General features: G+C 26.1%; 1 protein-coding gene across 1 annotated transcript; it reads left to right on the top strand.

Moving 5' to 3' along the window:
* The first annotated feature begins 5,025 nt into the window (after positions 1-5,025).
* On the top strand, positions 5,026-6,266 carry LOC132922714 (biogenesis of lysosome-related organelles complex 1 subunit 4). Its single transcript, XM_060986366.1, has 4 exons — positions 5,026-5,235; positions 5,361-5,432; positions 5,503-5,724; positions 5,804-6,266. Exons 1-4 carry the CDS (start codon positions 5,173-5,175, stop codon positions 5,942-5,944), a joined length of 498 nt encoding a protein of 165 aa, XP_060842349.1. The 5' UTR covers positions 5,026-5,172; the 3' UTR covers positions 5,945-6,266.
* The last annotated feature ends 9,709 nt before the right edge of the window (positions 6,267-15,975 follow it).

The raw sequence follows: 15,975 nt of genomic DNA, 5'->3' as shown, positions 1-15,975 counted from the left end.
GTGCTTTACAACAGACCCGTGTTGTACTCATAAATCCGGGTGCAAGAAAATCAAATCGAAAACACATAAACCATGCCATATAAAACATACGAAAGCGTATAGAAGAACTAAGTAACAATATTTTTAACACTACATTATACATGTATAATACCTACATATTATATTATAATTTATTACACTATAATATAGCATTACGAAGTTATTTATGATTTTTTTTTTATCAAGACGCGCGCGTTTTTCATTCCTGATTCTCTGGCCGTATTTATACTTGCAAAGGTGATCTAACCTTCAAGGCTTATACAAAATTAGGATGCGTCAAATATTAAATTGCATAAACAGTTTTAAATCAAACAGTGACTGAAACGTAACAAACCATTATATATATTCAGAATGACAAAAAAAAAATATATTACCTATAACATATCACAAATAAATGACTAATAAGATATATAAAGATTAATGACTGTTAATATAATAAATCGATCATAAAAGTATTGCAGATACTAAACAATATTATTATCTTACAATATTGATTAATTATAAAAACAAATTAGATATTTTTACAAAATGTTGTTCAAGATACCACATTATTAATGTGTAGGTATTTTTTAGTGATATGTTAAGCTCTTCGAGTACATTTATTAAATGCTACTAATCTATATCCCTACATTAATAACAATATAGCATATGCATTATAATGTAAACCTGTTGTAAGTTAATAAAATATTGAATTTAAAATTCACTGTAGTTTTCATTTATTGGTGTGTAATAGATAATTTTTAATAATACCTACTCCTATACAGTATACAGATCGGACAACGATACAACGATTGCTAGACACTCCACTCACACAATTCCGTAGCCAAGGGAGCACTATTTATAATAAGGGCCCGTTCTTTTTTATTTTTATCTATAATGTTATAAGTTTTCTACTTTTTTGAACGAAAACACACGTTTAATCCCATACTATGAAAAAACTATTTTTGGAGTATTTCGATACATAAAAACCAAAATTCGTACGAGCAGTTTATAAGTTATAAGTATTTAAAGTTTTGATTAGTATAGAGTGAAATGGTACAAGGATACACCACGAATTTTTGGTCTACCATCCGAGAAGTAAAATGTGCTGACTGCTGAGTCAAATTAATTTTTAAATGTTGGTAATTAACTTAGTGTACAAAAGCAACATGTTATAGGTTTTAGTGCTTGTTACTCATAATGATTGATACGGTACACCAGTGGCACGCGATAATATTTTATAGTGGATAAGCGCTAAAAATAAATAAGACTTCTAGTTAAATATTAAAAAAAAATGGTATTTTATTGATAAAAACTACAATTTAAAATATATTTCTAAAATAAAAGTGTATTGACTATTGATACTGATAATTATTCGATAGGTATGCAACGGAAAAATAATAGAATTACATATGTTTTTAAAAATATCGATAAGCGCTCGGCACAACGCTTTCGACTACCAATAATATAAAAACATGGATATCATCTTCTACCGCAACCAGTCATTACTGTAATAAAAATAGAGCCAGGGAGTTTTAAAAATTTTAAAATAGCGCTTTTGTAAAGAAATTGTCTATAAAAATGAAATTTAATTTAATTTCTTTTAAAAAAAACCGGATATAGTACTTTAAATAATACTCTTACGAAAATTAATAAATCATAGCTATTTTAACGTATAAGTCATAGCATAATAAATACTAAAATTGTTATTTCTTCCTTTTAGCCGAGCATGCGCCGCACGCCGCTTTCATAGCTTGCTCTGACCGCACACCGCTATAATAGGCAACGCATATTCGATATTATATATATATGCCCTTAGACTTTAGAGAAATCAGTAACATCTAAGGGTTAGTGACGTAATTTAAGTTTATACTGTATATAAATCTAAATTTTAATAGGTTAAAGTAGAAAAATTGTCAACAGTCCATTTTAAATGTTTTTCCACTACATTGACGTTTATTTCCCATAATCAACCATGGTCATACCACCAGGGATCTATGGTAGCATACATTTTCAAGCAATTTATTGTTATCTTAAAGCGTCTTTAACACGAGATTTTATTTTATATGACTTTTGTAAATACATGATATTCATAAAAAAAAAAAATTGTCATTTTAAATTTAGTTTTAAACTAGTCGAAACTACGAAAAATAGCACTAGATAAACAGCTAAAAAACAGCATAGGTAATAATTATAAAAACTTCCCCTTTTATGTCAAAAACAACCACAATTATTATTCAGACACCATATAAGTAGGTACTATTCCAAAAGCCTTAAATACGTATCAATGTATCATTGCTAATTTATAGAAACGTAAAAATTATTGTTAACAATAGTAACAACTAATACTAATAGACCTAAACCACACACGGATCGTGCTCTTAACATTCTACAAGACTACAACACTTTACTCAAATGTCATATGTATTTATTTACATTATACGGTCTACCTTTAATTAACTGTACCTGTACGACTGTACAGCGAGTCAATAGTTTTATAACTTATAACACTTATAATAATATAATAATATTTATCATTTATGTGAAAACATTGATTTTTCAATTACTATAACGCTTTCTACCGGCAAAATACTATACTAAGCACATATACTATTTCTCATATAGATGTCGCTAAACGATACGACCTCAGATTATAATATAAATATTATATTTATTATATTTTATAATAATATCTAAAACACATACCGTAAGATTTTACAACTATTTTTTTCATTCTAATCAATCAACACAATTATGCATATTTTTTCCATTAATCTTTACAATAATAAGTACAACAGGAAACTTTTACAATCGACGTTTAGTGAATTTTGCATATTTTCTTGTTGTTTTCATTATTTATATGTTTATCGAGTGTGTTGGTTCTTTGCTTTTACACTGATCACTAATTATTAGTGTATAGTGACAAGCGCGTATTGATCCATTTTCTCGACATATAAGTAATCTACACTTAATATTTAATACTAAATTAAACTGTACATTGTTTTTTGTAGTTGAATTATTTAATTTTAATAGCTGATATCTGTACTTAATTAATGATAAATTATACAATTAAATTGTGGTACTACTACAATATGTATGTATGTATGTATGGTAATATTATTAAATTTTTTTTTCACACTAAAAATTGCTAATATGTAATATGTTGGTATAATATCTTTTGCTTATATTCAAAATTTGACCTCGTGTAATGAGGTAATTTATGAATAAATTTGGTAAATTCAAATAGTGTGTTTTTAAATGTATAATAAATATGAATTACCTATATACACATTTCTTGCAGACAGACATTAATAACACACTAAATAATATATGATATGCGATTTGACTAATATTGTACATTGAGCACATTTCCTGTGTTAAGATTTATATAATCTAAATTAATTATACTTCAACAGTTGTAGTGTTACAACTTACAAGTTATTCAACTAATAACGATAATATATCTAATTATTACAACAATATTTTTGTATGGCTGTAAAAATTAATATTTAATTTTTTTTAACCAAGTACACAATAAATTGCACGTTAAATTTACATTATTATATCGACATTGTTAAAATGTTTTTTGTTAATAATTATACAATAATACCTTTTTTTCAAGCGATTTACACCCAGGTGATGACTGACTGCTAGACATTTAAAGACGACAATAAACTTACCCTATTGAGTATTGTTCTACAAACGAAAAATTATCGACAAGGACTTTTTCCTGCGGGTGACAAATTTCTAAACAACCTCAAACCATTCACGACTTACTCCTCCCTGAGTTTCTGGTAAAACAGTTTTCACTTTGCCCACTTCAAGCCGACAGCTTGCAAACACCGGAATCGAGTTATATGTTCAATGTTGTACCAGTCTCTAGTTTGTAACTATAAGATCTTATAATCGTAGACAATTTGAAATCTGATTCGTGAATTTGTGATTGATTTGACATGAACCGCGACTCATAAGTCATAATAGACCGAAACACAAATCATCCAAATGCAGACGAAAAGCAACACACATTTTATGTTATAGTTATATGACGTACAATGTATAATGTAATTAAAATTGTCATTATATAGATAAAAATAGTGAATAATATTTAATCTATGAATTCAATAACAAATAAAGACAATGGTTTAGTATTATTAGTTATTACCTTCAAAGCGTTCATCTGCACATTTATTAGATTTAGATATACCAAAATCTCACCAAAAAAAAGAAACTTGTATGAAATGCATTATTATTTTTATTTATTAATTAAATACAACTTGACTAACATTTTATATATTATTGTTCTTTGTATAACTCCTAAGTCCTAATACACATTTATAAAAATTTAAAAATAAATACTTAGCTGAAAATTAAGTGTGAATAATTGTGCCTACCTATTAACCTCAGGGGCGTCATTTGCTGTACGCAGTGTGCCAGTGTATACATTTGTATACCTAAAATTCTAAATTGTAAATTTTGGCTCGCTCGGCCACATCACAATAATGTCAAATATGTCGAAAAAAAATAAATAGTGCCCTGCTCAATATTTTTGCGTACCAAAAAAAAAAATTGAAATGACACCCCAGATGGCCTGATTAACCTATTTGAACACTGAATTTCACAACAAGACCCATAAATACGTTAATATTTTCAAGGTAATAATAATTATTATCCATCGTACAACAACCACAGAATAGGCAGATAAATATTGTAAAATGTATATACGTTTAACTTTGTAAAATACTAGAATATACGATTAAATACTATAACAATTAATAATATAATTATATTCATAAAATTATACTATTATGACGACTTCGACAAAATAGCGTATTATGTTACTGTTACTCTGTTGCGCAGTTGCACTTTCAATCGCGAATAGACTGACTCATTTTAAAGGTTCTTTATCACTCGAGTGGTAAGCGGTGACCACGGTTATCGTAACCAACCTACCACTAGTTGGTTATCAAGTTTTGATAATGATAATGCTTGTCAGAGTTTAATTCACCTACGTAAATACTAAATAATAAAAAATATTCAAACAGACATCTTGGTTGTCGACAGGTTGTTTATTCGTGAATTCGTGATACGGAGAGACTTTTTGTATTTCTTTTATAATTGTATCCTATACGTTGTAACTTAAAGTTTGAGTAGTTCATGATGTTAGACGAGCTGGCCATCGATTATTCCGAGTACTTAAAAGTCAACAATGAAAATGAGGTAACTACATTAAAACATAAGTAATTAATCTACGCATTATGCTTAGATATACTTATATTAGGCAAATAATACATTATTATTATTATTACATTGTATTATTATCGATCTATTCTTGGTCATCTCAGGTTAGCGCGTTAAAAGATGTAGTCGAAGATATGCTTACCAGATTGGAAGAGTTTCAGACATTTATGGAAATGGTAAATAATAATAATATATTCTTAATAGTGTCCGATTGATAAAATTCAAATTTGCATCCATTACTTTCAGGTCCGTGCATTACGAATGGAAAGTACTGAGATGCATTATGATTCAATAAAAGCTATGAAGTCCAAGGTTACTGAACTAACAGATTCTGTAAACAAATTAGAAAAGCTTGTTAATAAAGTTGGTGAAGACGTAGAATTAGTCGACCAACAACTAACTGAAGCTGAGGCTTGTATGCCTATTAATAAGGAAGGTCCACTGAATACAATTTTGAAACCCTTTTTTGTAAGTCAATTGCTATGTTATAAATGCACATTGCTAATATAATATTGTATTATTGTTTAATTGTATTAATTTTGATTAGAAAAAACAAGAAGACCATTCTTCTAAGCAATTACCTGCCTATGAACCGCCAGTAATTTTTAAGTCAGACGATTATTTTCTGGCAACAGAAGCAGAAGATGCACTCAAAATTATTGAAAATGATGCTGCCACTAATAATTAACTAAAAAAAAATTACTTTATTTATTTTTAAAATTATGTATGGGATTAAGCTAGTATAATATACATTATATATTATAATAGTGTTACATACATCTACATGTTGTAAATTATTGTTTATTTTTTAGATTAAATACTTATTATTTTTATAATAATTGTTTAATTGTTTTCGCTGCAAATATTAGTTGTTAAAAGAGCCAGTTGAATAGGATGGTTGATTGATTTTTATAACTATTGTGTATTGTTGATATATACTATAAAAGTTACAAGCAAATAATAATAGTACAATAGTTTATTACAAATACATATATAAAAATAATTTGAAATATTTGCACTGTTATACCACTAATGACAAAATTGGATTATTGTGGTTTAATTTTTGTCATTGTTGATGTTTCACTATCAAACTATGTTCTAAGTGAATCTAGGATAAAAAGACATTGGCAAAAAAGCTGCTGATAAAAAAGGAACCAATTTATTTTTGTGTTAAAACACTTCTATACAATGTACTATTATTTATTTTAAAATTTATGGTAATTATTTAATATGACTTACAAAAATAAATAATTTAATTTAAAATGTTAATATAATGATAATTAAAATAATTGTATAATGTAAGCAATAACCATAAAATGTTCATCAATTTTGCATTACATCACAACATATTTTATATAATTTTTTCATGCGTGTTTTTAATTTGGCTAATTTTGTTTCGTGAGAAGAAAACTCTGGTGAAACTTTTTTTTTGTGTCTAAACAGAAATATAATTGTGACCTTCTAATTTTGAAAAATAATGGTTCCACCTTTCTATTTGGTTATTGATTGGATGTCCATTATCTACGGTGGTTTGGCGGACATTTCTCGTTCATAGGGTGGTGATCAAAACAAATTGAAAGTGGGTTATAAGAGATGAGATATTTTGTATAACTTATTTTGAAATTTTTTTATCCATGATTTTAATTATCCTAATAATAAGGTTCTAAGTTTTAAGTAGGTAACAGTTTATTGTCATAGGTATTTTACAATCTATATAACAAGATATTATTCTTAGTTCGTAATATAATAATTATGATATTTAATAAGTAATAAAGTCACATTAATTGGTTACATAGTTTATTTATTATTGATATCAACATTGATTTTTATTTTTTATTTTGCTCTCTACCTTTTATTAGAAATTAAAATGTATATAAACAATATAAATTAATATTATACTTTGAACTTATTATTAAATTAAATATATCTGTAGGTGTAGATAGCCTACAAGCTGGGAATATCTTATTATAATTACCCATCGGCCTATCTAATTAATAAATAAATAAAACAAATTCTATAATGAAATAAAACACAATTTATTATTAAGGAAATAAAGAATGTGGTTAATGCAAAAATGCTTTCAAGACTGAGTTTTCAATTTTCCATTAGGGAACCAACATATAATATAATCGATAAATAGTACATTTATTTTTGGGTCACATAATTGCAGGTCCAACGAAACGCATCGTCGTTTATATCAAGGAATTTTCAACTGTTGGTCTATCCAGGTGAGAGTGAAACTAAGTAAGACACACAATATGGCACATCAGTCACTCGTTATAATTATATTATTCACAGGTTTTTTGTAATGCAAGAATATTCAACTGTAAACTGTTAGTGGTACACCTCTAATCAAATGTGACATGTAAGTACCTACCTATTTTGCCCACGCGTAACATCAACGTGTCTACGCAATTAGATAGAAATAGTTGGTACCTACTTGGTAGTTCAACATTTTGAGTTATTCGAGTGTAGCTGATAGACGATGGCGTACCTAACGATTTGTTATGATGTAATTTAGCCTCGGGAGTCGGTTACTGACGTCTATCAGGATACGTCAGATAATTATATTATAATCATACAGGACACAGGTACATATTATAATATAGGCGTATTATCAAAAATTGTTATGATTAATGAATAATATGAATTATTATAAGCGTTACATACATTATTAAAGCAGTTGACTTTCTATATAATTTCTACCTATTTATATTTTATTTTACTATATGATCTTGTCATTAGTCGATAATTATTAAACTAATAATAATATTATTATTGGAATTTGAAGTATAATATTACACGTGTTCTCAGAGTATTTTTTCTCTCCCAACTTTAAAACTTTATTATAATCAGACAAGTGTATGAATATAGGTAACTAAAATTAGGTGATTCTAAAAAATTTAAAATTTTGTTAGAATTGTGATTCATATTTATGATCTGCAATTTTATTAAATATAATTATAAATTAATTGTAAATATATATAAATTAATCCACTTTTGGATGAGGCATAGAGACTTGGAAACTCCTGAATCTATTGGAACCAAATTGCTCAAAAATATTTCTCGAGTTAAGACTCGAGTTAACTTCATTTTCGACTTATATATTGCAGTGCAGAGTTCTAAAATTCCCATATCACTCTTAATATCTACGTAGAAAATCAATGTATTTAATTGTGATTTTTTTACAGCGTAGTACCTAAGTATGGAAATTGTGATTAAATGGCATAAAATTAAAAAATTATTTAAAAATTGTACAAATTTAAGTTGATCATATTTTTCAAAGCAGTTAAAAAATATATATAAATTGAATAAAAATTAACCAAGTTAGAGCCAATAATGTTTTTGAATTTCTAAGAACAATTATATCCTGTTATATTACCTAGCAAAACATGAATTGCATATTAGCATGATTCTAGACAATATGTCTATATAATATATTCAAAGTTACAGACTCCTAACAGTCCTAACTACAAAACTCAGACTAGAAATGAACTCAAAATGCGAAATGTCAATGTTTAAACTGTATTTATAGCCAAAAAATTGTTTAAATATTTTTAGTATCATTTTAAGTTATGTTTTAACTTTGGGATGATGCGATTCTAACAATTTAATAAAAAAAAGATTAAATATTCTCACTTAATCAATTTCGATTGGAACACTAATTTTTTTATGACAATTTATAAATAAGGTAACATAACTATTGTTCTTAGAAATTCAAAAACATTATTAGCTTGATCAATTTTTATTCAATATTAATATTTTTTTTTTTTTACTTTTTTTAAAAAATATGATCAACAGTGTACATCTTGAAATTTTAAAAATGAATTGCATAAAAAGTTTTTTTTTTTAATAATTTTTGAAAAATCAAATTGAATCACGTCTTTTAATCAGAATTTCTATATTTATAAATGTAAAAAAAAAAATTGCATATAAATATATTTATTTTCTATGAAGATATTAAGGGTGATACGGGACTTTTGGAACACAATATAGACTGTACATTTTAGATTCTGAACGGAGTGATGAATGTATTGATTTTACAATGATGTGTGTTTTTTTTTATTTTTTTTTATTTTTGTGTCTGTCATCACTTTTTGGAGTAGTAATAATGATTACGATAATAATTAATGATATCGATTTTTGACTTCAGCCCCTCTTTGAAAAGAAAAATTCATCTAGTTGGTACTTTGGGGGGTCAAAAGTAAAAAATTTCCAATAGTTTTCAAAAGCGTCGGGTAAAACCCTGAAAAAATTACGGAAAAACGGGAATTTTTACGCATAACCACTTTTTGACAAAATCGATTTTTTGATTTTGCTGTAACTCATAAACGAATCATTGTAAATACTTGAAATTTTCACCATATATTTATATTAGCGTTATTTATTTACGATTAAATGTTCAAAATATTTAGAATTTTTTTAAGCTACTTATAGACAATTTAAATTTTTGACTTTTTTAAGTTTTTTTTCTTAAAATGCCGATAAAAAAAATTCAAAAAATTTTTAAAATTTAATACAAGGTTATTTATTATAAGTTGAACTTATCGTAGTAAAAAAAAATCAAAAATCGTTAGTCACAATTTTTGTTTAGCATTTATGTAAGCATTTAAAGTTCAAATATTTACGAAGCATATCAAAATTGCGAAAATTTGTAAGGAATTTTGAAGTTGAAAATTCATAAAATTTTTGTGATTTATACTTAAGGTTCAAAAATCTAATACAAGGTTATCCATAAGTTTTCTTTTAAGTAATTGTAAAAAAAAATTGTAGCATCGATAAAGAAAACATTTTATGAGCTTAAGAAATTTAATTTTTTACGACATCGCGTAAAATAACGATATATTACAATTTAAATATAGGTAATACTATGATATATCCTGCTAATTACCATTTACTGACAAATCATCTCCGTTCAGAATCGTTTTTCGTATACAATGATATCAGTCGTTGCAGTCAAATTGAACACATCCATTATAGTGACCTACTCTCCATCACTACTATACAGCAGAGCGATACCCACTTGCCCACTTTTTTATAAGTTGACCTACGCATAAATTTAATTTTGACTAGAAATTTGAATAAAATTATGTTTTAGGCGGTCTGCCTCTGCTCGATTCGCTCGTCAAACCCACTTATCTTTGTTTTATTAGTTAAGAGTATATAACTTTTTTACAAAAAAAAATATAAATGAAAAATAATACAAACATCATAGTTTTATAAATAATTTATTAGTTTAATAATAATTATTAATATTTTTTTAAATTTTAAAGAAAATATATTTAATTGTAATATACTGCGTAATACTTCATCAAATATAATTATTTCAACTGTGATTTCGTCACAACTTTTATGTCGTAAAAATTCAACGTGTACCTACGTACTTATCACGCGTAAGTATAAAGTCTATCTAATATATATATATATATATATATATATAATTATTTTTTTTTCGTAATGCACAGTGTTTATTTGATTTTTAAAGTCTCTTTATATTCATCTTAAAATTTAAAAAATAACTCTAATATTTACTAACATAATAATTATTCGATAAAACTATTTTTAATAGACAGATTAAGACGATTTAGTTGACATTGGTTTCAAAAAAAAAAAAAAACAAAATCGTCTGTATATGATTATATCGTATACATTCAAAAACTACTCCACCAATTTTAACGAAAATTTCAGAGATTGTTCTTAGAGATATCGGTTAAGTTTAGAAAGTAGTTTAAACAACGTTCAAAAATATACTGTAAGTACTATATCCAATCCACTACATGCATTCACCCATCTCCTTCGAATTAGTTCACAAAGCGAGGTACCTACACTAACGCCGATCTATTCGTGAACAATAATCCGAAATACACCAATATTATGATTGTTAATTTTTTTCTGTGCAAAGTTGGGTTAAATAGTTCATATATTATTTACGGGTTTTCATCAACTATTGCTAAATAAGATTTAACCCTATCAATTAAATAGTATAAAACCCTTTATGCTTTGTCAATAACTGCCGTGTATATCAATTAATTTAAGGAGTTCGTATTTTTTTTTCTGTACGGTTGTACATCAAAATTCGACACAAATTGTAAATATTACATTTAAGAAATTTAATTATATATAAAAAATGACTTGATTATTATTTAGTGTGTTACAATCGTCATGTACGAATATAATGATCCTTATTCCTCGAGAGACGTAGGTTCCAAGAAAAAAACAAGAAACACTATGACAAAATAAATAGCTGCAATTGCATAAACTCCATAAAATCGTTCAGCCGTCGCATCTTCTCCGTACCCAGTTTATGACGTAGTTCTCTACTCGTGATAGGTCTATTTGTCCCCTTTATTAAATAATATGAATATATGCAATCAAAAGCAATAAGAAGTGGTGGTGGACTATAGTATAGGGGAAGTGAAAAAATATTTGAGTGAAATGTACGTATCAAAAAAATGGTGATATATCTATTTATTTTTTCATAGAACCTCCCTGTTTAGTATATCACAATATTATAGCACGTTATAACTTGTAACTGGGTCGCGGATTTTTATTTAATAAAATAGTCAAAATATGTGAATATTTATATAGATATTTTTGCAAAATACGTATTAATAATTATGAAATATTTAATAAAAAGTTTTTATTCAACATTATTGTTATAATTTGAATCATATAAAAAGAAAAATACTGAATAAATAAATAATAAATGTACAGGCTAGATCAATTAGTCTTTAGACTCTAGAGTAATAGATCATATAACAAATATGGCGAATCAAATATCGTTTACCTATTTTATTAATTTGTCAACATTATCAATAACAATTTACAACAGAATGAATATATTTTCCGCAGTATAGTAACTGCTGTCAATATGTTTGTAAATAGGTGAACATATACAAATATAAAATTTGAAAAAAGTCAAAAAAATGCATTTACTTCAAAATATGTAAAAATACGTAGTACCTAAATATTACATAATGAATATATTTTATTTAAGGTGACAAGGTGTTATGAAACGTGCTCATTTTTAATCGGAATGAAGAAATCTGAATTCAATAAACGTATACATTCACATACAAATTCGCGCCCTACTTATAACGTACAAGCCAAGCCGTGCCCAGAAAAAAATTTGGGGGGAAGAGGGGTTATGAAAATTTTAAGATTTACTAATTAGTAAGTGATGTATAAAATAAAGATGAAATCATTTCTAAGTTGCCTAATACAAGAGAATTTCGGGGGGGACAGGTTACCCTCGCTAAGTATGGCCTTGGTATAGCCATATACCTAAGGTAAACATTTATATAGCCTGCGGGTATATGATAACCATTAAAGTTTGTGTATCTATTACTATTATTACTTATATTGTCTGAATTTGGATGATGCTGAACTCTTCCGATTGTACGGTAAACTAGTAAACTATCCTGATGGTAAATTCTCTTAGATTGACATTAAGTTTACCTTAAGTACTTATTGCACCTACTATATATTCAAAATTTATCATAAAATTAGAAATTTAAAGTTATAGTCTACTGGCACAGTGCAATTTATATACATGAATACATGATAGCTTTTTTAGATTTATATGTTCATATTATTATAAGAATGAAATACATAACTGCTGTTTTTTTTTTATTTTATAAATATCATGACTATATTTAGCTTTCAGCTAAAAAAATTTATTATTATTATTATTTTTATTATTTAATATAATTAATTTTTTATTAGAACTTTTTTGCTGAGTCCACATTATTATAAACATTAAATTATATTAATTAAAATGAACAAAATTTTTTTTTTACAGATTTTATTTTATATTATCTTTTAGATAGTATTGAAATAAACCTGCGAAAATGTACAACCGTCCAAATAATGTGCATTTTTAATAATTTAATTGTTTTAAAAGTTATTATTTAATTTGGTACCTGTAGTTATAACTATCTGATGGTCAATATTCATACACGATATTTTATTTACCTATTTAATTCAGACACCCCCAAACTAGGGCGTAACTAGAGGGGTAAGTGGGATAAAGCCCCGCCCCCCCCCCCATTGGTCAAGTTTATTTCTTTTTTGATATATTTAAGCCAATTCATGTAATTTTGTTATATTATTAAATATTAAATTTACATTGTAGGATATCTAATTTTAAATCAATATATATATTCATACGAGTATATACCTATATTTCATCACTTTAAGTATACTTTTAACATCTATACGGACAATATGGGATGTTAGACCCACCCATACGAAATTCCTGGTTACACCACTGTTCGACTGTTCCCAAACTTGAAACTATCTACTTCATAGCTAATTTAAAACGTTTTATCAAATATATGAATGTTAAGTGTTAACAGATTATTATTAATATATAATGCTTATATTATACACGGCTATTAATTTTGTTCACGAAAAAATATTTGAACCTTTGCACGTTTTTATTTTTGTAATTAAAACTACGATTATATTCGACACCTCTTAATATAACAGCAAAGTCTTAAAATAGTTTTTTTATATACAAATAGGTATAGCCGGTACCGTCTATTATTATATTTAATGGTTAGGTATTCTACAGTAATCACTAGGTGTAGTAATGAATAATGATGATTGATCACAGTAAACTACTGAATCAGTTGATATAATATAATTATCAAGTATTAACGACAGTGATGAAGATGTAACCTCGAAACATATAATATAAGCACTTAGATAAGAAATATGTAAGTATATGACTTATCAATCAAAGTGCAAATCATTGCAAAATATTATATTATATAAGTACGCATAAGCACTAACGTATTATAACTAAGTACCTACTAATAGACTTAGGTAGTAGGTACACTAGGTACAGTATGTATATAAATTGACATAATATATAGGTCGGTAATACCTATTATAATACATAGGTATTTTTAACTTCACTGTATATAACTGTATAAATATACCTAACTACCAATATTATTAATAAATAAATTGTATCTACAATTTTCCACGAATGTTTAAAATTGTTCAATTTATAATGTCATCGTTCGATTAATATACATAGTCATGACTAGACGTGTCGGTGATACTGAATATTATTTATTGACATTTTTATAAAAAGGTCTTCGTTATGCTATAGAAAAAATAAAAATTATATTAATGAATAACATAATTAATACGATTTTGAATTAAATTTTACTGTACAAATATGTGCAAATACAATTGAAACACTAAATAACTTGATACTTAAGTTTATGATTAATTATTCAAAATCACCATCGTTGATAAATAAATGATTCAATTTCTATATTAAAGTTAAATGTAGTATTTTAGAAACCGTTGAAGATACATAACTATAGGTACACCTCTATCGAATATTCTTAGAAGTTAGGAATCCGAATTTTCATCTAATATTTATATGTAATAGTAAAGGTAATAAAGGACAGAGTGTTTAGTTATAGTTTAATGATCAAAGGCTTTCAAAATTTCACCTTTCATATTTTATGACTTTTGAATTTTCGGAAATGGGTGAGAATGCAAGTCACAAACTATTATAATTATATATCTACCCTACCTTAATAATAATAGAATAATCTCTGAATTACAATTTATAAGTCCACGTAATACATAAATAACATTATTTACGCTAGACTAGTATTTCATAAAATATAAACAATACAATATAATATACAAGTTCTGTTAAATTGTAAGTCATTTAAGAAAACATAATACTTACATACAGGTAACATAATGTCCATCAATTGAAAACTATTGATTGTATTTACTTAACATATAGGATTTAAACGTTTTGGCCGAGGTTTCAACAATATTACCACTATATGAATCATAATCATTGGTAAAATATTCTAACTTTCAAGAAAATTAAATGCCTATCTAAGTTGCTACACACTTTTATGCATAAAATAAACCTCAATTTGAATCTTAAACGGTGCCTTTAGACCGACAATCTTGTCATTGATTTGATCCAAATTGATATTACATAACCACATTATATACATTATAATATAGATAGGCGCATAGTATATACTATATAAATACACGATACACATAATTCGAATTAGATAATTACAATATTACGTGGATAATGGATCTAAACTCTAATCGAACTCTTCATTTTTATGTTGATATACAATAACTTAATTACAAAATAATGTTTTCTATTTCAAATTTTCTATTTATTTTTCTATTATTTACTAATGCATTGTTTAACGATAACTTCTCTGAAATGTCCTCTCTTTATTTAATTAAAAAATAATAGTAAATAGTAATATAAGTATACTTTTGCGCCAAATACAGGTCAATTGTTTATTAAAAAACGAACATTTTCAATAAATAGTATTAATACAATAATAAATACTTTAGCGCTTTAAAAATAGTAAACAATTCTGATTTCTGTAAGAATCTATTACACATCATGCGCGAACTCGCCCACGCCATCTATATATAATATATAATATTTAATAAATTATCCTAAAATAAAATACATTAGATAAAACCAATCGATTTAAATTTAAACAAAAATTGTGACTAACGATTTTTGATCTTTTTTTACTGCAATAATAAAAACTTATAATAAACCTTATATTAAATTTTAAAGATTTTTTGGAAAGCCATTTTTTTTTTAATCGGCATTTCAAGAAAAAAAATTTAGAAAAATCAAAAATTTCAATGGTCTATAAATAGTTTAAAAAAAATTCTAAATATTTTGAACATTTA

Source organism: Rhopalosiphum padi, chromosome 2 (assembly GCF_020882245.1).
Source record: "Rhopalosiphum padi isolate XX-2018 chromosome 2, ASM2088224v1, whole genome shotgun sequence".
Taxonomy (NCBI): domain Eukaryota; kingdom Metazoa; phylum Arthropoda; class Insecta; order Hemiptera; family Aphididae; genus Rhopalosiphum; species Rhopalosiphum padi.
This window is presented reverse-complemented; position numbering and strand designations above follow the sequence as displayed.